This window comes from Ovis canadensis, chromosome 3, assembly GCF_042477335.2.
Source record: "Ovis canadensis isolate MfBH-ARS-UI-01 breed Bighorn chromosome 3, ARS-UI_OviCan_v2, whole genome shotgun sequence".
Classification (NCBI taxonomy): domain Eukaryota; kingdom Metazoa; phylum Chordata; class Mammalia; order Artiodactyla; family Bovidae; genus Ovis; species Ovis canadensis.
Window position 1 is genome coordinate 150551595 of NC_091247.1, and position 27368 is coordinate 150578962.

At 38.2% G+C, this 27368-nt stretch overlaps 1 protein-coding gene across 2 annotated transcripts in view; it reads left to right on the top strand.

Moving 5' to 3' along the window:
* The window catches only part of GXYLT1 (glucoside xylosyltransferase 1), a 54932-nt gene extending 34466 nt beyond the window's left edge, over positions 1-20466 (top strand). For both annotated transcript variants that reach the window (XM_069584595.1, XM_069584597.1), the window contains 3 exons: positions 6242-6365; positions 6574-6746; positions 14662-20466. In XM_069584595.1, the coding sequence (XP_069440696.1) occupies positions 6242-6365; positions 6574-6746; positions 14662-14823 (459 nt within the window). In that variant the 3' untranslated portion in view covers positions 14824-20466. The remainder of the gene's footprint in view (positions 1-6241; positions 6366-6573; positions 6747-14661) is intronic.
* The last annotated feature ends 6902 nt before the right edge of the window (positions 20467-27368 follow it).

Below are 27368 nucleotides of genomic sequence, written 5' to 3' on the forward strand. Positions count from 1 at the left end.
CTTTGTTGTCACCCAGCCCCTACCATTCATAATTTCTCAGTTCCAACCTTATGTATTATAATTATGTATTTTAAAATTTGAAATAGTAAAAGTTTAGCTTTTTGTTTTGTTTCTCATAGTGCTTGATAGACACTGGCTAAGATATAGCTGGGTTATACAGTTGTTATATGTTGTATACAGGGTTATACAACATATAACCCTGGCTAAGATACAGCTTTGTGTTTTGTATTATGATTGTTCCTGCAGTGTTGAATCCCTATTAGGATATTTCTTGACCTTTTCCTATTTATTAGATAAAAACCAAAGACTATAGTTAAGGCATCTTGATAATTCTTTTCTTGTATGTTTGCTGTACCTTGTTTGTGTCCTGCCATTTATTATTTTGTAAAGTTTAATTTTTGCCTGTTTTCTCCATATACTGAGGGGAGGGGATGTCTTTTGTACAGCTTTGCTTTCAGAATATTTAGCATGGAGTCTGGCATAAAGTAGCAACTTAATGGATAATTACTGGCCGAGGGCAGACAGAAGTTTTAGAAACCAGGGTGTTATTGAACTTTTTTTTTGCCATTGATTATTGAAAAGTATTAAAAAATAGAATACTTACTGTGAGGCAGTTGGGATGATTGTTTTTACATATTTGAAGTATGTGTGTGATGGAAGGCTTTTATTGTGTTACATATATAGCCTAAGAAAACAGTGTCAGTGAACATCTTACCAAAAGGGGCAGAATTTTTCAGAAATTAGTAGAGTAACCAATCTTTGAGAATTCATGAGTTCTCAGTTTCTAGCATTGTCAGAGCATGACATGAATAGTCATCTGTCAATTTTATTTTTACATATAACATAGACTGATGGTAATAATGAGTTTGTTTTCAAAAGCTTACATAATTCTAAAAATGAAACTAATTTATCTTAATATGATACATGTGCATTTTCGGTAGAGTTGCTGAAATGAATATTAGAGCTGCATCTTTTTAAAAAAATTACAAAATAAATCATGCTTGTAAAAATTCAGGCAATTCATTGAGTAGAAAAGACATTTTTCTGCTTTACATACCACTATCTCCAGTTTCATTCTTTGCCCAAATGACATTATGTATTTTGCCCTGTATTCTTCAGACCCTTTTAAAAAGGCATTTTGAAGCAGATATACATGTACATTAGCATTTAAATATGGAGTCCTTTTATACAGCTTCAGTTTGCCTTTTTCACTTAGCAAATATATAGTTGATTTTTATGTCAGTACATATAGCCCGTCACATTTGATGTGTGTCATATGATGGAGAAAGAATAATTTGATTTGATTCTGTGTACTAGTATTAATATGTAGTTACATGGTTACTTCTGCTTTATTGACTATGCCAAAGCCTTTGACTGTGTGGATCACAATAAATGGTGGAAAATTCAGAAAGAGATGGGAACACCAGACAACCTGACTGCCTCTTGAGAAATCTGTATGCAGATCAGGAAGCAACAGTTAGAACTGGACGTGGAACAACAGACTGGTTCCAAATAGGAAAAGGAGTACGTCAAGGCTGTATATTTTCACCCCGCTTATTTAACTTATATTCAGCGTACATCATGAGAAACGCTGGCCTGGAGGAAGCACAAGCTGGAATCAAGATTGCCAGGAGAAATATCAGTAACCTCAGATATGCAGATGACACCACCCATAAGGCAGAAAGTGAAGAACTAAAGAACCTCTTGATGAAAGTGAAAGAGGAGAGTGAAAAAGCTGGCTTAAAGTTCAACATTCAGAAAACTAAGATCATGGCATCTGATCCCATGTCTTCATGTCAAATAGACAGGGAAACAGTGGAAACTGTGGCTGACTTTATCTTTTGGGGCTCCAAAACCACTGCAGCTGGTGACTGTAGCCATGAAATTAAAAGACGCTTACTCCTTGGAAGAAAAGCTATGACCAACCTAGACAGCGTATTAAAAAGTAGAGACAAAATAAACTCAAAATGGATTAAAGATCTAAATGTAAGACCAGAAACTATAAAACTCCTAGAGGAGAACATAGGCAAAACACTCTCAGACATAAATCACAGCAGGATCCTCTATGATCCACCTCCCAGAATACTGGAAATAAAAGCAAAAATAAACAAATGGGACCTAGTTAAAATTAAAAGCTTCTGCACAACAAAGGAAAATATAAGCAAGGTGAAAAGACAGCCTTCTGAATGGGAGAAAATAATAGCAAATGAAGCAACTGACAAACAACTAATCTCAAAAATATACAAGCAACTTCTGCAGCTCAATTCCAGAAAAATAAACGACCCAATCAAAAAATGGGCCAAAGAACTAAATAGACATTTCTCCAAAGAAGACATATGGATGGCTAACAAACACATGAAAAGATGCTCAACATCACTCATTATTAGAGAAATGCAAATCAAAACCACAATGAGGTACCACTTCACACCAGTCAGAATGGCTGCGATCCAAAAATCTGCAAGCAATAAATGCTGGAGAGGGTGTGGAGAAAAGGGAACCCTCCTACACTGTTGGTGGGAATGCAAACTAGTACAGCCACTATGGAGAACAGTGTGGAGATTCCTTAAAAAACTGCAAATAGAACTACCTTATGACCCAGCAATCCCACTTCTGGGCATACACACCGAGGAAACCAGAATTGAAAGAGTCACATGTACCCCAATGTTCATCGCAGCACTGTTTATAATAACCAGGACATGGAAACAACCTAGATGTCCATCAGCAGATGAATGGATAAGAAAGCAGTGGTACATATACACAATGGAGTATTACTCAGCCGTTAAAAAGAATTCATTTGAATCAGTTCTGAGGAGATGGATGAAACTGGAGCCGATTATACAGAGTGAAGTAAGCCAGAAAGAAAAACACCAATACAGTATACTAACACATATATATGGAATTTAGGCAGATGGCAATGACGACCCTGTATGCAAGACAGGAAAAAAGACACAGATGTGTATAACGGACTTTTGGACTCAGGAGGAGAGGGAGAGGGTGGGATGATTTGGGAGAATGGCATTCTAACATGTATGCTATCATGTAAGAATTGAATCGCCAGTCTATGTCTGACGCAGGATACAGCATGCTTGGGGCTGGTGCATGGGGTGACCCAGAGAGATGTTATGGGGAGGGAGGTGGGAGGGGGGTTCATGTTTGGGAACACATGTAAGAATTAAAGATTTTAAAATTTAAAAAATAAAAAACAAACAAATAAATAAATAAAAAATAAAAAAATAAAAAGTAGAGACATTACTTTGCCAACAAAGGTCCGTCTAGTCAAGGCTGTGGTTTTTCCAGTAGTCATGTATGGATGTGATGAGAGCTGGACTATAAAGAAAGCTGAGTGCCAAAGAATTGATGCTTTTGAACTGTGGTGTTGGAGAAGACTCTTGAGAGTCCCTTGGACTGCAAGGAGATTCAACCAGTCCATCCTAAAGGATATTCATTGGAAGGACTAATGCTGAAGCTGAAACTCCAGTACTCTGGCCACCTATTGCAAAGAGCTGACTTATTTGAAAAGACCCTAATGCTGGGAAAGACTGAAGGCAGGAGGAGAAGGGGATGACAGAGGATAAGATGGTTAGATGGCATCATCGGCTCAATAGACATGAGTTTGGGTAAACTCTAGGAGTAGGTGATGGACAGAGAGGCCTAGTGTGCTGCAGTCCGCAGGGTCACAAAGGGTTGGACACGACTGAGCAACTGAACTGATGGCTGAAAAACACCTCATGTATTTTAATTTTTACTTACCTGACTACACTGCCTATGTAGGTGAAAACCTTTTCATACAATTTTTAGCTGTTTTTGTTTCCTCCTTTGTGAATGGCTGTATGTCCATTTCCTTTGACTTTTTCTTCTTTGCTATTTTTCTGTTTCTGTTGGCTTAAACTCTTTTTGTTTATAATCCCTCTTTATTAAACTCATTTTTCATGGCTTTTTTAGTCTTGGATATTCTAGGTTATATCCTCAACAAGTGTCCAGTATTTTTCTGGTAGGACTTTTTCTTTGCATAATAAAGATTTTTTTTCTTTGAGTAGATGTGTTTCTTTGAATAGGTGTATTTTTCTTCTTTTTTTAAAATAAGTAAAATCTAGTGAAGACTTAATACAAGGGGTATTCCAACAGTACTGTCTATTGAATGTGTTGCTGGTCTTGGTCCTTGTTGATCAACTCATATTTTCCTTTTCAGATCCTAAGAACATTTAGTTAACATGATCAGTGACTCACTACAGAGTTATCCTTTCAATAAATTGTTTTCTTACTATTTCCTTAAGTAAAATTTGTTTCAGTCATTTTCCAGATTGTGTGTGTGTGTGTGTGTGTGTGTGTGTATAGTCACTGTATTTATTGCATCCTGAGAAAGAAGGTAATACAATTACTATAATAGATTATATTTAGTTTAAATATGTAGTTTTTTTCCCCTAGGAACTCTTACTTTTCCTTCTCAAAGGACAGATTGCTTATACCTCCATTGAGTTTATTATATATACCAGTATCCTTGCCTAAAGAATCCCTTGGACAGAGGAGCCTGGTGGGCTGCTGTCCATGGCATCACACAGAGTCGGACACGACTGAAGCGACTCAGCATGCCTGCATGCATTGGAGAAGGAAATGGCAACCCACTCCAGTACTCTTACCTAGAGAATCCCAGGGACAGAGGAGTCTGGTGGGCTGCCGTCTATGGGGTTGCACAGAGGCGGACATGACTGAAGTGACTTGGCAGCAGCAGTAGTAGCAGCAACAGAATAGCTTGTAACAATTGTTTTCAGACTATCTGGAGATAGGATCAGTGAAGAAGGAAAGTGCTTTTTTAAACATTGTTTGGAATCTGTCTTGAGCCAATGGTTTTGTAAAAAATAATATAAATAAATTACTTGAAAATGCTAAAATAAATAGATATAAAACTACCCTGTTAAATTGCTATAAAAGTTTCTAAATCTTACTCTGAGTTTCTGTACTTGAATCTCTCAGAGGATATGAAAAATTCACTCATCAGCATGTTGCAAACTATAATTTGAAAAGTACTGAGTTTAAACCTGGAGAGTTTCCAAGAGTCAAATTTGTGTAAAAGACTTAGTATTCAACTCCACCCCTTTTCACCCCAGATTCAAATGATCCCCAGCCCTCTTTCAACTCTGTTGTTTCCTTAGGTATCTGACTTTGAGTTTTAAAATAATGAGCTATGAGTAATCCCATAGAGGCTGAAAAGGCATCTGATTAAATTCAGTATCTATTTTTTATTTATCAGTTTCAAGTGATCTCTTTGAAATGCCAATTATAAAGGAGTAGCAAATCAGTCTAAGAGTCATAGTGATCATGGTGATAAGAGCTAACCAACACTGTGCCAGGTACTGCTCCTGTGTGTGTGTTAGTCACTCAGTCATGTCCCACTCCCAGAGAAGGAAATGGCAACCCACTGCAGTACTCTTACCTAGAAACTCCTGTGGATGGAGAAGCCTGGTAGGCTGCAGTCCATGGGGTCACAAAGGGTCGGACATGACTGACTTCACTTTCACTTTTCATACATTGGAGAAGGAAATGGCAACCCACTCCAGTGTTCTTGCCTGCAGAATCCCAGGGACAGGGGAGCCTGGTGGGCTACCGTCTGTGGGGTCGCGCAGAGTCGGACACGACTGAAACGACTTAGCAGCAGTAGCGTGTCCAACTCTGTGCGACCCCATAGCCTATAGGTTGCAAAGCTCCTCTGTCCATGGAATTCTCCAGGTAAGAATAATGGAGTGGGGAGACATTCCTGTGTTCAGGGATCTTCCTGACTCAGGGATTGAACCCTGGTCTCCTGCATTGCAGGCAGATTCTTTGTTGTCTGAGCTACCAGGGAAGCCCCACTGCTTCTAGTACTTTTCATTTATATATTAACACCTTTAATCTTCAACAGCTGTATTACAAAGACATAGGTACTGAAACTCTGTGCTTTTTAAGATGAGGGCAGTTGTATCACTGAAACCACCACCTCCTTTCTCTTTCCCTTTTCTTCCTGACTTCTTAGTTTCATCATGGCTCCCTACAGCTTCGGATATCTTTTGTTATCTCTCCGCTTGAGCTGTTGTTCATTCTTCCTCACATTTAGGTTTCAGTTAGGGTCACATTGTTTTGTAACAAAAGAAGTTTACACATCTCCTGTTGCTCTGCAACGATTGCTAAGGGAAGAATGAGGAACTGTCATTATGCTGCCATTTTTAACCTGGATGTCTGAGAAATTTGTTAATGCATTTACCAACAGAATGATATGACCACCGTGCGACTACGATGGGGAGATATACTGATGCCACTGCTTAAAAAATACAAACTGAACATTACATGGGGTGATCAAGATCTGTTGAATATCATATTTTTTCATAATCCAGGTAATTTTAAAAATTTCTTTTATTCTTTGTAAAAAAGAAAAACATAGTATTTAGTCAAAATTGAAAAAAATACATATATTTGATTTTGGCTTATATTAAGTCATCACTGTTTATGTTTAAAACAGAGTAAACTAAGTCTAAAATCTTTGCAGAATGTTAATTCTGTGGAATTAGGGTGTGTTTACTTCTTTGTTTTATTTTTGCATAGAAAGCCTTTTTGTTTTTCCTTGCCAATGGAATTATCGTCCAGATCATTGCATATATGGAAGCAATTGCCAAGAAGCTGAAGAAGAAGGAATCTTTATTCTCCATGGGAACAGAGGTGTTTACCATGATGATAAGCAACCAGCATTTAGAGCTATTTATGAAGCATTGAGAAATGTAAGCTCTTTTTTTTTTTTAAGTATTTTTGTGGACATACTCCCCGGTTTACAGAGAATTTGCATATCCTTTACTCTAGGTCATCAGTGATAAGCCCCACCACGCCCTCCCCATACAGCTCTGGCACTTGGCCTTCTGCTGTAAGGAAGGGCACTGCCTTTTGCCCACTTACTGACCTATGCATTATCAGTATGAGCTCACTGATACTATTTTTTTCAGCAAATTATAATGCAGTGTTCAAATTTATTTATATTGATGCTGAAGTTGTGCCAAATTTGGTGATTGGGGTGCCCCTTTTGGCCAGCTCTTGTGCTTATTTGACACATTCCCATCATTATTTTGAGTACCTTCTCAAAGAGGAGGTGAGCAAAATATCCCAGGCCTATCTTATTATGCCTTCCCTGCCCTCGCCCTGAAATTAGTTTTCTCTCTAAGGAACTCTGATACTTATTGCTGCAAAGGTGCCTTCCCTTCCAAGCCCTTTCAGCAGCAGAGCTGGGAAGTACAGAAATGCAAGCACATGCGCACACAGAGTCCTGTGCTGACACCAGTGCGCCCAGTTGCATTCTCCCAGGCTCCTTCCTTTCCTCTTCTACTTGGTTTCTGTTTTCTTCCAGTTAGAATCCTGGCTCCAAACGAAAACTTTTCCTCTTTTGCTTAAAGCTGTAATTCATTTAAAACAATTTCGAAAATGCTCCGTTTGGACCTCTGTCCCCACTCCTCTCCTTGAAAAGCTAGCCGGCTGTAAGCATTCAGTTTGTTTTCAGCCCTTCTCCCGCCCTCCCCACCCCTGGATGAGGGTGTATGTTCTCTATTGTGTTCAGACGTTATTTGCATTGGTTTTTTTCTGCTCCTGTCAGTGTCTTTATTTATTCATTTGAAATACTGTTGGATTCATGTATTTCCATATGCTTTCAGTTTTAAGTTTTTTTCTCATGTTTATTGATTTAACTTTAATTTTTAAGAACTTAATCGCGTTTTGGCCGTGCTGGGTCTTTGTTGCTGCACAAGGGCTCACTCTAGTTGCAGTGAGTGGGAGCTGCTCTCTGGTTTCCGTGCGGAGGCTTCCCCTTTCAGTGGCTTCTCTTGTTGCAGAGCACAGACTCCAGAGCAGGGGCCTCAGTAGTTGTGGCTCTCGGGCTTCGTTGCCCCATGGCATGTGGAATCTACCAAGAGCAGGAGTTGAAGCCGTGTCCTGCATTGGCAGGCAGAATCTTAACCCCTGGACCACCAGGGAAGTCCTCAGTTCAATTTGATGTGAGGAATATTAATATACTTCAGAAAGTCAAAGCTGTATTAGGGTTTACTCAGAACCTGTTCCTTCCGCAGCCTTCTACCCCAAGTCCCAGCCCCAGTCACCAGTTTCATGTTCTGATATGTCCTTCCTATACAGATGAGGAGGTACACGTATGCTTTGTAAGTCCCCTTTTCTTACATGAAAGGTGGTGTTCATCTTTATTTGCTCTTTGCTTTTGTTTTACAATTTTCTGTAAGTTTGGGCATTGATAAATATCTTCCTCATACTTTTTTTACACCATTGTGTGATACTCCCCTTTGTGCCTGTACTAGAGTTTATTCAGTTACTCTCCTATGTTTGAACATTTTGGTATTCTCCAACATTTTGAATAAGAATGCAGCAGAATTCCCTGGTGGACCAGTGGTTAGGACTCCATGCTTTTATTGCCAGGGCGCTGGTTAGATCTCTGGTTTGGGGGCACTAAGATTCTGCAAACTGCAAGGTGGGCCAATAAAGAGAAAGGGGGAAAGAGAGAATGAGAGAGAGAGAAAAGAAGGAAAGAAGTAACGGAGGGAGGGAGGAAGGAAGGAAAAAGCAATGTATTAATTAGGGTAAATTCCTGGACATGGGATAATTTTAATTGAAGTTACTACCTGTTTCCCCTACGTGGGGATTATTTGCATTCCTGCCAACAGTTCATGAGGAAGCCTGTTATGCACAGGAGTGTATTGTCAACCTTGAAAATTTTTTGCCATGCTAATAAGTGAGAAATGGAATCTTAGTTTAATTTCACTTTCTCTTGTGAGTGAGATGAACATCTTTTCATGTATCTAACAGCGGTTTTTACATCTTTTTGGAGTGAATTTTCTTTCAGGTCTCTCCTATTGATTTTTTAAAATGACTTTATTTTTAACATATTTTATATGCCATCCTTTTCACTCATAGTGTAAATTATTCGGTGGTTTTTAGCATATTTATAGTTGTACAGTCATCACCATGTGAGACTTTCATACTTTACTTCCCGCCTCCCCATCAGTTGCTGCAAGTTCTTTGTGTATTTAAGATATTAGTTCTTTTTCTGTTATATCTGATGTAAATATTTTCTCCCAGTTTGACTTTGTTTATGGCATTTTTTGTCGTTCAGAGTTGTTTGTTTTTATAGAAATTTTTATAGAAATAGTAATCAAATTTAAAACCTTTTAAAAAAGTCATAGTTAGAAAGTCTTTCCTTAACCTATACTCAGCTTACAGAAAGTTTCACCTATATACTGTTTCACTTACTACATTTAGTCTTCTGCTCAATTTGGAATTTACTCTTGAGTAAGGGATAGATCTGATGTGATCTTTTTCCAAGTGGCCATCTTCTCCCAATTATGTTTATTTGAAAGGTTATCTATAACCTGAAGAGTTGAGATACTGACTTTATCATGTACTAAAGTTCCATTTGTGATTTCTGGATTTTCTCTTCTGCTCCACTGGTCTGTCCATTTGTGCACTGACACACACCGTTTTCAGTATGAAGTCTTTGTGCTGAATTTTAATACCCTGTGCTATATTTTAATATTCCCTGTTCACATCCTGTCCTCTTAGTGTCTTCCTACTTAGTGTATTTTTATTTTTACACAGATATCAACGCATTTAACAAAAAGTTGTTTTTTTGTTGGGAGTGTGTTGTCTTCACATGTTGACTTAGTGACTGCTGACGTTTTGATGGTGTTGAGACTTCTTAGGAACAAGGGTTGTCTTTGATTTGTGTCTTTCAGGAATGTTGAATAGATCTCTTCATACTGTGGATTTTGAACATATCTTAAGTCTATTCTGTTTTCTTTGTTGCCTTTGTAAATGAGGTTTTCTTTTTTAAATACTAAACTTTATATTGAGTTTGGAAAAAATTATTCTGGCCCTGTCACCCCAGATACCTGTTTCTGTCTCTTTTTCCCCTTGGGTCTGCTTTTATGTAGTTAAGGTGAATTAACAGGGGGAGATGATTATACTTCACATATCTGAGTATGTTGGGGACCAAGACTTGGGGCAAAGCCAAATAAGGATTGGATTTATGATTTTGCTTAATGAGCTGTATATCAGGCATTATCCATGCAGCTAATTCACTGATAGCTGGGGAGAAGTTAAATGTGACCATTCATCTCTCAGGGGGTATGTTCACTGTGCTGCTGGACTGTGTCTAATCGTATATGGATGTGAAGACAAATATCAGTAGCAGGAGTGCTGGTTTGGCCTAAGTGTGGGGATCAAAAGAGCTGATGCTCCTATTGGCGAGACTCTAAGCGTTTGCTAATGACTGATCTCAGTCAGTATTTGCTAGTACAGTCTCATTAATAGCAATGAGAATAAAGATACTAAACTCTAATCTCCTGAGACACAGACTGTTTTAGGATGTGGAAGAGTGTAAAGCTGTGCACCGAAGGGCCAGCGAAGGCCTCATTGATGAGGAGGCATTTGAAATGAACCCTGAAGAATGAGTAAGAGTTTGCCAGGTGAGCAGGCAGAACCAACACTGCCTGAGAAAAGGTCTTGCTGCTGCTGCTGCTGCTGCTGCTAAGTCGCTTCAGTCGTGTCCAACTCTGTGCGACCCCATAGACGGCAGCCCACCAGGCTCCCCCATACCTGGGATTTTCCAGGCAAGAACACTGGAGTGGGTTGCCATTTCCTTCTCTAACGCATGAAAGTGAAAAGTGAAAGTGAAGTTGCTCCGTCGTGTGGGTGGTAGAAAAGCCATGAGGAGGTCAGGAGTTGAGCTGTTTAACTGGGGTGATGGGTGAAAGTAGGCAGTGGCTGGACTGGGCCGGATGTGGTGACGATGTGTGCTGTGTAAAGTGGTGATCTGCAGTACAGGGAGCTGAAGTTTTCTCCTGGAAATGAGTGTTGCTCACACTTGGTGGTAGGGAAAGTGCTGATAGCATTGTACGACACAATTTTAGTGTTTTTCTGAATTTCTTAATCCTATAAGCCTGAGAGATAGGGTTTCTGAATAATCAGTTTATCATGATACAGCTACACTCACTGAAGAATTATAAAATTTAGTGTTGATGTTCATTTTCATGTAGCTGACCTTGTATGCCTTCAGAATCAATATTATATTTTAATAATGCTTTATTATGGCTTGTCAAGAGGTGATAAAAATAACAAAAGGTACTTTTGGAGTTCTGAGACTTTGCAGGGTAGAAAAGAAATGCACTCCTATAAAAATGTGATTTCTTTGTTGCCTCTGAGCATTTTTTGAAAAATCCATTATTAAGGAATTAAATCTTACTAGTTTTATTTGATCTTTTCTTTGATCTCTTACAAGTATATACTTTAAAAAAACTGAGTATTTGTTTTAAGCTGATTAATTACATTCGATTTTTAAGAAATAAATCTTATTTTAAAAACTGTTTCAAACACTGAAGTAATTAATGACTAGTGGTTGTTTTCGGTTTGTATTAATTAGCCGTATCTACCCAGTTTTCAACTTAATGAAGTTAATCAGTCTTTTTGGTGCTTGGTTAGTTTTTTTATCTTCTCTATTATTCAATGGAAAGTATAATTTTTAAAAGAATTACTGTTCAGAGAGAGGTATTTATGCAAGTTTCAAGAGAGAAGCTTAATCATAGCCATTGAATGTTGTGAACCATAAGGATATGAACCATCTGTGAAATGTGAATGTGTGGCTATGTCTGCCAGCAAATCAGGTTTTACAGTCCATACATAATTGTTAAATATTGTTTGTTGAGTGAATACAAATACCAAGATTAAAAAGTGCAGATTCACAGTGGGAATAAAACATTTTATTGCTCTGTAAAGTATTTTCTGCTTCCGTATTTCATTTGAATTATTAGATTTCGTGGTGTTTCTGTGTTAACTTTGATTTACCTCACCCCCTGCTTGTATCTGCATAAGGTGCAGTAGATTTGCAGAGATGTAGAGGACTCGACCTCCTCTTCTGCACAGTTTCCCTGTATGTAGCTGGCACTTGGCATCTGAAGGATTGGACTGCCTGCCATTGTGCCTGTATTTTTAAAACATGTTTTGTTTTTTGAAAATGCCTTGAAGTATCTCATTGTGGGCATCATTGCCTCACTGTTTACTATCTGCCTTCAGCTGACATTCTTATATATAAAACATGACCTTCCTGAAGGTTTGTGTGCTGGGTACAGTGCCAGTGAAGAGGGAGTGATTATCTGTGTCAGGAGAGCTTCTCGGAGGAGCTGACATTGGACTGAGCTGGAAGGACGAGTACCAGACAGCCAGGAAAGGTGTGGACGAGTCTAGGTAGCACATAGTAGGGGAAGAGGAGGCTTGCAGTCAGGTGAGGGCACTGTGGCCTCTGGGCAGGTGAGCCTCTGGATGCAGGTGCGTGCACAGTCCTGGGTGCTTGTGGAGTTTATGCCTGGTGGAGGGCATGACTGCTGGCTCTGTATGTACAGGTGGGCATTTGGTGATTTCTCACCTTCTTTCAGAGAGGGCGATGGCACCCCACTCCAGCACTCTTGCCTGGAAAATCCCATGGACGGAGGAGCCTGGTGGGCTGCAGTCCATGGGGTCGCGAAGAGTCAGACACGACTGAGCGACTTCACTTTCACTTTTCACTTTCATGCATTGGAGAAGGAAATGGCAACCCACTCCAGTGTTCTTGCCTGGAGAGTCCCAGGGACGGGGGAGCCTGGTGGGCTGCCGTCAACGGGGTCGCACAGAGTCGGACATGACTGAAGTGACTTAGCAGCAGCAGCAGCAGCACCTTCTTCTTTAAAGGTCAAACTTCTTGTGGTATACGGTGGACAAAAAGAGCTGTAATCCATGAGGCACTGTTTTTATTTCAGGAAAATATTCATCAAAAGACCTCCCCAGTGAAGAAAAAAAAAATTTTTAACCACAAACACTGGGATTTAAAATCACAAGGAAATGAACAGAACCTCAGGTATTCCCGGGAATTAACTTTTAAACAGCTTTGTAACATTTTCATTCTCAGTCATTGTAGAGTAGGAAAAAGACCAGTTTGGTCTTCCCAGGATTACTCGCCTCTCAGCCATAGTTGTCCTAGGATGTTTTTGTACACAGTGAAATTACCAGATAGTGTCACTTTATACAGGCGCTATACCTTGATGAAGGTCACCTTCTTTAGTATGGCTGCTACTTTTAACCCCAGAGAAATGGAGACATATCTGTATACAGCACATGGCAGTTCACCACTGTTAACTGAGCTTCATCTTTGCAGCAGAGTTTTTGAAACTCACTTGGCACAATTTCATTTGCTTTTTTGGATAAGCAGTGCTGTGTGGTTGTAAAGCTCTTTGCAGGTGGAATCCTGGCTCAGCCATTTAGAGCTTTGTAACTGGAAAAATCCTCTCTCCCTACCTTAGTTGCTTCGTTGTAAATTGTCATGTTTCATGAAGTCAGAGTGAAGCTTAAATGCATTACTACATATAAAGCTCTTAGCCTGATGCCTGGTGTGTAGGAAGTGCTTTCTTTTTAACCAGTCTAGCTTTCAGCAGTTTCTCCCAGATCCCAGAGTGCTGGCTGTTATTATTTTCATTACATTTCTTCCTAGTTAAGCCTCTTCTCCTCCGCACATTTTTTTTTTTTTAAATTTTTTAAAATACCTTAAGGTATTTATCTTCAGTACATGGGATTAGGTTTGAAAAAATTACCCAAGAGGGAAGGTTTCATGCATAATGATCCTAGTTTTCTTGCACTAGAGGCACCAGGGTTTAGGATCTCTGTGCAGCCCTATCACGTCAGTGTTCTGAATGAGCATTGAAATTCAGCCTGTTCTCCATAGAGGGGCTGCAGCTTCCTACAGACTCACTAATTGTGATTCGCGTGGTGCTTCCATTCCTCTCCCTCTGTGGCAGGGTAGTAAACCTCAGGTCATTTGCAGTCCTCCTAGATTTCAGGTTCTGAATTTCCTTTAGAATCTTCCATTTTTTTTTACTGACTTCAAACTTTCCTGTAAGATATTTTCAAGCCCCCTTAGTCTTTCTAATTGTGGTTGCAAATAACAAAAAGGTGCATGGCCGAAAATACTAAGATCTCAGCTTTTTTTCCACTTACTACTACTACTACAGTGTTTTCCAAAATATATTTCTTGAGATAGGAAGACATTTTGTAGTGAAAAAGGATTCTGAAAGTACATTTTGTAATTAGTGGGGCAAACAACATTCAACAGGTGCATTTTCTGTTTTAATAGTTTCTCACGTGCCCCTGTGAATCTCGCTCAAGAGTGCGTGGTGTTTCAGTTCAGTCGCTCAGTCATGTCCGACTCTTTGCAGTTCTCAAACATTTATCCTTGGGCAGCTAGGGTTCTTTGGGAAACCCTGAATTGTGCTCTCTTTATCTCACTCCTTTCCAGTCCAGCTTCACCAGTGTTACTGGAGTGATTTTTTGGCTTTTATTAGTCTTTCTCAGCCACCTTCAGACCTGTTGCTTGTCTTCTCACAGCTGTGAGAATCTCTGGGTCTTTTCTGCTCTTGACCATGTCCTTGCCTTGACACAGGATTCTCTGCCTCCTCCCGCCTCCTGTGAGATGTCTTCTATTTAGTTCATTGAAATTATTTGTTGGGCACGTGCTTTCCATGAGACTTTTTAAAGTGGAGAGTGTTGCAATAAAGCGGATTGAAGAAGTTATTGGGAATAGAGTTAAGTTTTTATATATATTTTTGTCTTTTTATCTTCTTTCTCTAGTGTTCTTTTGAAGATGACAGCATCCATTCCTTACTAAAGCCATTAGAACTGGAACTACAAAAGACAGTGCATACATACTGTGGAAAAATTTACAAAATATTTATCAAACAACTGACAAAAAGTATACAAGACCGTTACGACAGACCGCCAAAAGAAAGGTGATTCTTGGTGACTGCTAAATCAAATGAATTAAAACAACAAAATATCAGAGACTATTGTGAAGGAATAGTCTTAGATGAAGTTTTCGGGAAGGAATTATTCATCTTCAGTATAATTCTTTTCCTGAAGAAGTTAAATGAGCTGTATTTTCATGTAATGAAGAACAAGTTGAAGTCTTGGACCTCAACAAGAAGATATTTTTGATCTCTGATGTTTTATAATGTTATCTGGTATCATTCCAGTACTGACAAAAATATTATTGAATGGTTATGGCCTACAGACTTGGGTTGACTCTTAACTCTCAAGTAGGTAAGAGCAGTAGGGATGTTTGGATGGAGAAATGTACCTCATACACAGTGGAAACTCAAACTGTGAGTATAGCAATAATCTTATGTCAGCACTAACCTCACTTTAAATGTGTGAGAAAAAAAGTTGTTTACAGAAACAGGAAAGGTTCTGTTTCTAAAGAAATGTGATGTAACTGATGTCACTATTGACAATCTGTGCGTGCCTTTATACATTTCATCTCTGTTTAAAATATTTTTGTGACAATCACGTTTAAAAGTGTTTTTAGTTTGTATGTAAGCTGCACATTTAAGATTGAGCTCTATAAGAAAAACAGTGAAAGTTTGGGTTTTAGTCTTTGTGTGTATTTGTGAAATGTAGTATTTTCATTTGTATGTGCTTAACTGTCTTGCCAAAAGTCAAATCTAAGATTATTAAGCAAGTATTTTAGGAAAATTTTTTATCACTTTAAATGAAAAATTTCAGCTTTACTGGGCATTCTGGAAGCAATAAATATGCAGATAAGAAAGTGAGAACCTAACAAGTACACTTATGTGATGGTGGAAAATGTGATGGACCGAAATACGGAAGCTATGTCTTCTGTGAGCAATGATTACAGTTATAATGGAGCAGGAAACAGTGGTCCATTGAAACCTTTCCCCTTCTACCTCAAAGTGGCTTTGCAAAATGTCTTTGAAGAAGCAAATATACATATACAACCTTAATTTAAGTACAGTAGAAAACTTTCATGGGTGATTTGGCTTAAGACTGTCACATCTGACTGTAGGAAAAACAGTTTTGATTTGGTTAATGTGCATGTCCTCCTTTTTTGAGTGTCACTTAAGACAGCTCTTTTTTTATCTTGACAGTAAGAAAAATATTACTTTTCTTAGTGTTTTTGACCTTTAACTGATATAACTATAGATTCTGAGTACTTAGCATGTACTGTGCTGGGGCACATGTCTCTTTACCAAGTACTATGAAGTTAACTTCTTTTTCTCCTTTTGATATTTTAATACTTAAATAGGGAAGAGAAAATCATGAAGGAAAACTGCCACTCTCTGGTCGTTTATGAAGTACCTAAAATAGTGGTGACTGGCTTTATGAAGACACAGTGCCCTCTGTGGGGATGTGAGAGAAGAGCTGGCTTCTGTCTGGCGCGGTTCAGTCAGGGACAGGTTGAGAAAGGAAGGTGTAAGGAAGACGAATCAGAATTTGACAACCAGCCCAGCTCTCATGGGACAGAAGCACTTAGGGAATGCCACGGTGAACATGAGAACTCATGAACTTGTTGAGATTGAATTGGCTAAATAAAAAATGGGATCCCTAGAATTTCGAAGTTTGGAGCAGATAGGATCATTTTTAATGGCCCCGGAGGAGACCCTTGGCTGCCTGGCACATTAGGCTCTTGTGGGGGCCTTGACGAGAATGGCCTGGGCTACACCTTAGAAGACCCTGCTATGCCATATCCAGCTGGGTCTGCACACTACACAGAAGTGGAGAGAACAGGACAGTGGGCCTCCTTGTCCAGATGGAACACGTCAGTGTTTTGCCACGTTTGTGTTATCTGTCCCTTTTTCCTTTGCTGATGTATCTTAAAGAAGCCAGTCATCATGTCATTTCACCTGTATAAACACTTTGGTAGCTACAATGACATTGTACCCCTTTTGGCTTCAGTTAATATCAAAGGCACATTTCCCATATGATAAGAGTGCCAAAATAAGTCACCTTATGATTCTATTTTTATAAGCACCTCAGATGATTTTGGTGTCATTTAGTTTGGGAACCACTGGAAATCATTCTGCCAACTTGAAGGCTGAAGTTAGGACCATAATTCTCAGCACAGTTGGTGGATTATAAATGTGATTCTGAAATGTTAATGGAAGTACTTGGGGTTATTTACAAGATATGAATTTGTATTGTTAGGAAGCTCCTTAGGTTTAATTTTCTCAGTGAACGGACTCTTGGCCCCATGGGCTCTAGTATGATGGAGACTGGGTAGAGTGTGTCGTAGTTTAACTGGACTGTCTGCTGTGGTCTCACACGTGTGCCTTATTTATACCATCACACTCTCCATTGTGGGGTCAGTTGGAAAGTTCTTCACTTGGTTTATTCAGTCCTGACCTAATTTTAGCATTTTACCATAAATTGGGTTATGGTGAAAACTCTCCACTGAGGGACTGTTTTTACCTAAAATTTAGGATATCACAGAAAGTCCTTAACAATATTAAAATGAATTTTCTGAGTTTAGATAAACTTTTTGCTTGAGAAGTTTCAAGAAATGCAGTTTCTCAGCATTAGTGAGGTTAAATTCTAGAGCAGCTTAGAGAATGTTTTATATTTCTTTCCTTAAGACAATATAACTATGCAGTGTATTTGAATTATATATTCTTTGAGTCTATGTCTTAGAAAAATTCTGACCTCAGAATTATCTCTGGGCTACAGTGTTACCAAAGTGGAATGACTTTATAATGTAGTCAACTTTCATTTATATGAAGTTGCCATCTTAGAGGAAAAAACCTTGGAAAATACCTTTAGAAAATATATATTGTGATTTACATTTTAAGAAAATACATACTTTGTTTTTTCCCCCTGGGAAGAGTAGTTCATAATGTATATACAGTAACCCAGTTATCTTTGGATACTTTAGAGCCTGAAACAGTATTACTGCTTCACTGCTCTCTCATTTTGCCTCAAGTTGAATGTTATTGGTATAAAGGAAAGAAAACCAAACTGAACTGGATCTGCATTCTCTTCTTGGTTAGGGGGCCCGGGCATATCATTCACCTTTTCTGTACCCTAAGTTTGCGAACAATCAGTGTGCCTTTCCCGCCTCACGAGACTCGGCAGTCATGGAGCTATGAGACCCAGAAGAGAGGATGGGTTAGCTGCGTGGCTTGCCTTATGCCCCTCCAGCCTTGCTGCTGAAGTTCTGGGCTGCCCTGTTGCCTCCTGTACAGGTCATTCTGTTTTAGACTGAATGTTTGCTGACGTGCATTGTATCTCCAGTGTGAATTTGCTTAGCTTGTGTAAGGAAGAATTTTTAAGGACGAGAAAGTGAAGAAAAGTATGATGTAAATGAATGATTAGAGGAAGAAGGAAAAGAGAGGAAGTGAGAGAAGTGAGGAAATAGAAGGGAATAAGAGTGAGAATGGCCAAAGGCAGAGAAAGAGAAGAGTGGCCAAGAGTGGGGAATAGAGAAGGCAGGAGGGAGGGGAGTGGTGTGGGGACAGTCACTTTTGAAGCTGCAGCCCCCTAGCCTGGACCGCTGCCAGCTTGCCTTCCTGTTTCGGTTCGTGGCCCTGCGGCTTTCATGGAAGGGGCAGCCAGGCTACCTCTGTTGAATTTGTTTGTTTGATTTGTTGATAGTAGAGTCTTTCCCCAGTTACTCTGCTCACTGATGATTTAGTGCTATGATTCTACATTGTAGTTTTTTTTTTCCTCTTTTTACATGTTGGATCCCAGTTTGTGACCTAAGACCTGTGGAAACAGGATGACAAATATCTTCCTTTTTGACATCCTTTTAGTCCTCCCAGATAATGGATTATGCAGGACTGACCACATAGATCATACAGGAGGTTAGGGTGGAGGGGATAACCTTATTAGATCTGAAGGGGGCCCAGGAATCTATCTGGTTTTCCCAGATGATACTGATAGGAGGCCAGGTTTGGGAACCACTGCCCTGCCTTGAGTGGCAGTTTAAATCACACATCACATCCACTGATTCCTCAATAGGCATTCTTCCAGGTGGAGTGTTAGGAAGGGATTCAAGAGAACAGGATAAAACAGGAGTACATTAAATGGAAAAACCTTAAAAGAGGGTAGTCAGTGTCTTCTTTTTCAGAAGTTTATATTGTAAGGAGTAAACATCTTAGTGTTAATCAGTAGTGATTTAGCAAGACCACTAATTTTTTGTTTTTAACTTTTTGATTTCGTAGAGTAAACAGAAGAAACGTAGGGGCACACGATGTCAGGAAAGGTAGGTGCACAGTGTGTCAGTGTAGGAACAGTTATCAGTTTATTAAATGTAACTTCAAGTGTCTTAAACAATTGCCTTATTGCATTTTAATATTTAATTAAAGTAGATTAAATAATGACTAGTACTGTAACAGTTAATCCTTTTATACATTGCCAAAGCAACCCTTTTTTGCCTGTTAAAGCCTGGTTTAACTGTCCTGATGTTTGTTGTTTCTTGATGCATTGAACATGAAACTAGGTTTTTAAAACTAAGTTATATGAACTTAAGGCAAGTGTAAAATATGGTGCAAGGATTTTTTTTACCTAAAAATGAATATGATGTTAATTTAGATATCTAGCAATTACAGAACTATAAGAACATGGAATAGCATGTTGAACTAGGCAATTTAAAACTGATTACAAATCAATGTCAGACTTACTTCTAAATGTAAAATATCTATTGTCACCTCATTTCCACCAATAATTCCAAATATCTAATGGGATTATTTTTTAAGAATTTTCTATAACTCCAGTTTTCAAACAAAAGAGAGCCTTCGAAAAGATATGGAGAGAAGAAAGAAAATCTCACTTTTAATGCTGTGAATGCTATTTGGAAGGTCTGGTCAGACTTTTTAATACCAACTTAACTGATGTGAAGCCTCTGATGATGTGTAGTTTACATATACTGTCTGAATTTGTAAGCATATTCAAATATACAACATCATAGTAAGTCCTTGTAAAAACTAAAGAGAAGCAACAGTGTACCTTCCATTTAAAATATAAGTTGACTTTGGCTATGATGGAAAATAGCTGTTTTCAATCTGTGTATAAAATTTCTTCAGGGAATATTGGGGTGTTATGCAAAAATAATTCAGGTCTTGTAGCTTCGCTGTCGACTGTCACCCATTTCAAACTCACCAGAACACACATGCATCGCATTCATTGTCAGTATTTGAGAGCTGGGCCAGGGGCTTTTGGTGGATGTTGTAACAGAAGATCTGTGAAGGGGATGGTGGTTTGCACCTGTTCCTGAAATCAGAAACTGGAAGGTGTTTCCATTTTTCACAAATATTTGCATAAATGTGTTAATATTTTGAGTAGTAATGATTCTAAAGCTGCAAGAAGGCATTTTGCTATACTGTGATACGTAGCAATTACTACTCTTAAACAGCTTTTTACCTTAAAATATTATGATTTTAGGATAAATTGGATATCCTCCTCCAAGTAGTTTGTGTGTCTTGACATTTATTAAAGAGAAGGTGAGTGCAAGATTATAGATTCAGATATAATGTGAGAATAATGGCAAGTTGCTTTGTTCTGTTTTGGGGGGAGTTCATATCATCTTTTTCACTCTGTGGTGTTATTAAATAAACATATACTCAATAAATGTCTGATTTCTTCAAATGATGTGTCTGAATTATTCTAGAAGGCTAATGCATATTGATGTATGGCAGAAAACCATCACAATATTGTAAAGTAATTATCTTCCATTTAAATAATTTTTTAAAGTAATTTTGAAATCATTAGGCTTGGGAAACTTGATAACTAAAAGTCCAGGCATGTGGCAGTTCCTGGATTGACTAATTCAGCAACTGGACAGTGTCATTGGAAACCTAGGCACCTTTTGTCTTTACATTACTGTTCTCACATGTGAGCTAGTTTTCCCCCCATGGCCCCCAAATGACAGCCAGCATCCTGGGTCCCAAATGATAACCAGAGGCAAAAATACATCTTTTTATAAGAGGAAGGTGCCACCTGTCCCCATTATGAGGCCACTTGCCCTCATAGCCATAGCAGTGGCTGTCTGTGTCCAAAACAATTACTTTTCAAAGAGAATGAAGCTTGAATGGTTCGCTCAGATCTTGATTTGCCCCAAACTTAAACATAGCCTCCCCTTGAAAAATGGCTACTCACAGGAAAGGAAAAGGAAGTAACATCAGGGTTCTGTTAGAAGTCTGTGGGGTAGAAGGGTAGATAACAGACCTACATGATTTTACTGGCCCAAGTATTTCTTAAAACTTCCCAGAGGATCAAATTTCAGATCTAGAGAAGAGCACCTTTTCTGTGCCAGAGTGTAATTGTGCTTTAATGGGTCTCTGTAATGTTATGATCCAATAGTTCTCAGGCTTTTACATATTTTATTATTTATACTGTGATTTTCTGGTCACAAATAATAGCATAAGCATTAGGGTTTTAAAAGATACTGAGGTGATGAGTACTTACAAGAGAGTTAAAATCAACTAACTTTTGTTTTAAATCATTTATGTTACACAATGTCCTTTTTGAAAAAAATTCAAATACAGAAGAATTAAAAGTATACTAAGTAAGAAAAAGACTCCTAACAAGCCACCCCTGAGAACATTTAGCGTGTATCCTCCCTGTCTTGCACTGCACATTTACGCGTGAGGCACCCGCACTGGGCTTGCTGCTACAGTGTCTGACAGCTTGCCTAATTTCAGATTATACATTATAATATCTTGCCTTGTTGATACATTAGATCCACCTCGTTCTTTAGCTACATATTATGTAATGATAGTGTACTTAAGTAGAGATTAGCCTATGGACTTCTGAAAAATGAAACCAAAAGTAATGAGTTTTAATTTGTTAGGGGAAGTAGTCATTAACTATTTTTACCATTTTTCTAGTTGTGATTTAATTTAAGTGCATTAAGTGGAAAGTTTTTGTAAAATAAACAATTTGTAATATACAATAGATAATATAATCAAAGTAAGTAAGAGTTATATCTTTGTGAGACGGACATGTCTAATAACTTCAGGGTTATTCTTATACCTTTCCATTCTTTCTTAAAAAGACATTTTGAATAGTAAAGTTTTAAAAAATTTGTGAAAATTAGCAAAATTTGACCATCAATTTTACTTATGCTTTATCTACTGTTCTTTAGCATTTAAAATATTTTAATAGGGTCACTTAACAGGTTAAAAGAGGTTTTTAGTCTGTTAGAACAGTGCTGTCTGACAAATACAATACAAGCACGTATATAATTAAGTTTCCTAGTAGCCACATTAAAAGGATTTTAATAATATATTTTGCTTAAGTATATCCAAAGTTTTATCATCCGGGCATGTAGCCAATGTAAACATATTTAGTGAGATCATATTTTTTCCCTAGTGTGCTAATAAGCATGCAGTTATCACATAGAGCACAGCTCAGTTCAGCTTTGTCACGTTTCAAGTGGCCACTTGTGGCTCATGGGTAACGTATTGGACAGCACAGCTCTGCTAGAGTGTAAACTCTGGAGGCAAAAGTCATTTTTTTTTTTTCAAGTGGTGTCTGTCACCGTGACTATACATGGTAGACACAGATTTGCTCAATATATTTTAATTGAGAGATGTTTTATAAAACTTTGGAGGTGTTTTGTAAATTGGTTCGAGTTTGAACTCTGGCCATTTTATTTTTAAAGACAAATAAAATTCTATTTCCCAAAAATGTATACCCTCATGGATAGTGAAGGAAGTTAAACCAGAAGAGGTGAAAAAATTTTAGTCTAATTAAAGTGTGTATGTCTGAGATAATGAGAGGAAGCTCAGTGCTAGCAAGGTTGTGGTGTCCACTGCATAGAACTTAAGTGACAGTGTGAGGTCATATGATTCACATACCCTCCTGGCCCACTTTTTGGATCATTGATTATTCATGCACACATATTAATCTCAAATGTGTAATAAACCTGAATCTGCTCTGGTAGATTCTGGCTTTCCTCTGTTAGTATACCTCCCGTCTAAAGCCAGTTCTTTCACCTTGCACTGGACTTGTCATGAGGCTGCTGTTAGCATGTGTGGTGGTGAGCAGTACCCGCTCTGCCAACAGTCACCCTCACAGTGGTGCTCGTGGCAGAGTGCGGAGAGAGGTGGATCGCTGCCTTCGCCCTGGGGCCCTCCTGGCGGCCTATAGTTCACAGGGTTGCAGTCAGACACGACTGAAGCGACTTAGCATGTGTGCCCACCTCTCTCCTACTCATCTCTGAATTTGTTTTTATATTTTAAATTCCTGGTGTTTTCTTTCATAGCATCTTGTATGCATTTCAAAAATGCACTCTTTTTTTCCCCCAAGGATGTTAATGATTTTGCGTTATCCCAATCACAGTTTCTTTTTATTCTCTGCCTTTTATTTGGTCTGCCTCTACTGTTGGATGTCTGGTGACTGTAGTTAATATTAAAGTGCCTAAGAGCTGAGTGGAAGCTCTGTGTGGGTGGGATTTATTATCTGATGAGCTTTACCGTAGGATAATCTGTGCTGTTTTATTGGGAACTCTTGATTCAGCATCTGTAGGTCTTTTTCTTGGGCTGGTCAGATGCCTCAGAAAGGAGACCCAAGTTTATGTGGTTTGAGCCTGCATTCAATTATGAGAACTAAGGAGGGGAAGGGGGATGTTAGCTATCATTTAATTCACTCCACCCCCCCCCCCCCCCGCTTTTTTTTTTGGTAACGTCAGTTGAGGCTAATGTATCCAAAGTCAGAGATCTTTATTTTTTAAAAAAATTCTAACTCTTCAGCCAGTTAAACTCCAGTCTCTTTCTTCGTGGAGGAATGGTACTCACTGTACAGGGGTGCAGGTTTGGGTGAGGTTAGCGGGGCTGTCTAGCAGCTCCAGCTACCTCTCATTTGTTGAGGCCACCAGTGCCCCTACCTTCAGTAGAAACTTGTACTCCAGTTCCTGATATTTCTCCAGGACTCTGGTTCAAGTGGCTTATTCCTGTGCTTTTCCCGTTTCCTGCTTGTGCTGTGTGTTAAGTTGCTTCGGTCGTGTCTGACTTTGTGACCCGCCAGGCTCATCTGTCCATGGGATTCTCCAGGCAAGAATACTGGAGTAGGTTGCCATGCCCTTCTCTAGGGAATCTTCCCAACCCAGGGATCAAACCCATGTCTCCTGAGTATCCTGCATTGCTGGCGAATTCTTTGCTGTTGAAACCACTAGGGAAGCCCATTTCCTGCTTACATTTCAGCTAAGAAAATGGTCGGCAACTCCTTGTCCCTTTACTTTTCAGCTTTCAATTTTTTGTTGCTGCTTTCATCTCCTTTCTTGTTTTCTTTGCCTGTGTGAATGTATGCTTCTGTTTTGCTATCATTTTGGTGGAATTTAGTGAAGACACAAAGGTAAATATGTGAGTTCAATTCGCTATGTTTAATTAGGCAGTTTGTTGTATTTTAGCCATGAGCTGTTGCAGGATCTTAGTTCCTCAGCCAGGGGTTGAACCTGTGTCCTATGCTGCAGTGGAAGCATGGAGTCCTAATTGTTGGATCACTAGGGACGTCCCAACATGAAGAGCTTTTTAAAAATTGTTTATTTGTGCCTGTGCTGGGTCTTTGTTGCTGCATGGCCTTTTTCCTAGCTGTGGTGAGCTGGGGCTCCTCTCTAGTGGTGTGCAGGCTTCCAATTGCAGTGGCTTCTCTTGTTGCAGAGCACAGGCGCCAGGGCAAGCAGGCTTCAGTATTTGTGGCATGTGAACTCAGGAGTTGTGGCTCTTGGCCTAGAGCACAGGCTCAGTCCTTGCCGTGCATGGGCCTAGTTGCCATGCATCCTATGGGATCCTTCCAGATCAGGGATTGAACCTCTGTCTCCTGCACTGGCAAGTGGGTTCTTTACCATTGAGCCTCCAGGAAAGCCTGGAGAGTTTTGCTCTTGAAACTCCAACATGAAGAGTTTTGATTTTCTTTTCTATCTATGCTTCTAACTTTATACATGTCTAATGGCCCTAATTACATGTGAAAGAGTCATTTAGCTAAACTCTGGGTGTTTCAAGCTCCATCTTCTTTCAGAAAGCTCCTTATTCCATAAGAATTGATTAAAGGAGCTAAGCTTTTTCTGAGATAGAGCACTAAGTATGATGCTCTTTGCTTTAAATTTATTATCTCATGAAATCTTTATGACAGATCTAGGAGTGAGATAGTACTATCTGCACTTTTTAATTGGAGCAAATGAGAGGCATGGTATATTACTTGCCTAAGGCAAAACAACTTTTAAGTGGCAAAAGCAGACTTCAATGCTCTTAGTTTTTTTTTAGCATTGTTTTTATTTTCTTTAATTTATTTGTTATAAATGAAACAAATATGAGTATTTTTAATGATAAAAGGTACAATTCACAAAGGAAATAGAAATCATAAACCGTTAGACACCTATGGAAAGGAAAGATACATAAAGCAAAAAGCAGAAGAAATATAAGGGAAAAGAAAAAAATATAATCATAGTGAGACATACTAACATTTCTCTGAGAATATTTTATCAAGTGGAGAAAAAATAAGAACAGGAGCATCTTGAATTATATCATTAATAATTTAAATATAATCAATTTATATTTAATTCATTTGTATTAATCTTATGTCCTACACAAATATATTTAAAACTTTGTATCACGTTGTGATTAGACATTTAGAAAAACTGACAAAAAGATAAACAAACATTACTAAATTTCAAAAAGAATTATTTTTTTGTGATTCAGTTACACATATACACATATATTATTTTTGAAATTATTTTCCATTATAGGTTATTACAAGATATTGAGTATAATTCTTTATGCTATACAGTGAACCTTTGTTGCTTCTTGCATATCTATTTTTTTAATTAGAAATCTAACATTATATTTGTACTAAATCAAACAAGTCAAATCGAAATGTCATAAGTTTTTAGGCAAAAATTCATGTTTTCTAAAATATATATATTATACATATATATATATATATATACAAAAACTTTTCTACTATGCTTGATAAAGTCTTGAGAAAGAACATCAGAAAAAAAAGAGATGGAGAAATTGAAAAACATAAAGTAAATGAAATGGGAGCACGGAATATGAAATAGAAAAAGTGAATCAAACTAGACAAGAGTAAAAGATCCTAATATACTCCAGTTGTTTTTAAACACACTGCTCATTAGAAACCTATCTGGATCTCTGGTGAATAAAAGCAATACCTGGGCATTTGTATTTTTCAAAAAATTCCAAGATAATTCTGATATACACCTGGATTTTAAAAAGTGATTACTGGATTTTCTATTAAATGGTAATTTTGGTGATAATAGAATTCTTTAATTTTTCTGTTGACCAATTATGATGCAGTGGTATTGAGTGAGTAGTAATTAAATAATCACAATAGTAAAAGATGTTTTTTACAATCAATAGCCAGACCAAAATAAAAGATAATTACAATTGCAAGTCATAATGGAAACATGATTAACCTAACAGTATAAAATAATTACATACAATTTGGATCAAGCAGAGTGATGTGGTAAATGGAAGTGCACACATGCACGTTTTCATCCACCCAGCCAGTCTATGTCTTTTGGTTGATGCATTTAATCCATTTATATTTAAGGTAATTATTGTTCTGATTTATTTTCTGTAGTAGGTCTTTTTCTTCTCTACTTCTCTAGAGAAGCATTTGTTGTAAAGCTGGTTTGGTGGTGCTGAATTCTTTGAACTTTTGCTTGTCTGGAAAGCTTTTGATTTCTCCATCAACTCTGAAGAGGAGTCTTGCTTGGTAGAATGTTCTTGGTTGTAGTTTCTTCCCTTTCATCACTTTAAATATATTATGCCATTCCCTTCTGGCTTGTAGAGTTTCTGTTGAGAAATCGGCTGATCACCTGATGGGAGTTCCCTTGTATGTTATTTGTCTTTTTTTCCCTATTTCTTTTAATATTTTATCTGTCTTTAATTTTTATCAGTTTTACTATTATGTGTCTTGGTGTGTTCCTCCTTGGGTTTATGCTGCCTGGAACTCTCTGTGCTTCCTGAACTTGGTTGATTATTTCCTTTCCCATGTTAGGGAAGTTTTCAGCTTCAAATATTATCTCTTTGAAGTTATCTCTTCAAATATTTTCTCAGGTCCTTTCTCTCTTCTCCTTCTGGGACCCCTATAATGCAGATTTCACTGCATTTGATGTTGTCCCTGATCTCTTAGGTTGTCTTCATTTATTCTCTCTTTTTTTTTTTTCTCTATTCTGTTCTTTGGTAGTGGTTTCCACCATTCTGTCCTCCCAGTCATTTATCCGTTCTGCTTCAGTTATTCTGCTGTGGATCCCTTCTAGTGTATTATTCATCTCTGTTTCTTTGTTCTTGAGTTCTTCTAGACCTTTGGTAAATATTTCTTGCATCTTCTCAATCTTTGCCTCTATTCTTTTTCTGAGATCCTGAATCATCTTCACTATTATCATTCTGAATTCTTTTCCTGGAAGGTTGCCTATCTCCACTTCATTTAGTTGTTATCTGGGGTTTTATCTTGTCCCTTCATCTGGGACATAACTTTCTGCTTTTTCATTGATTCACTTTCTGTAATGTTTTTGTTTTAGTCAC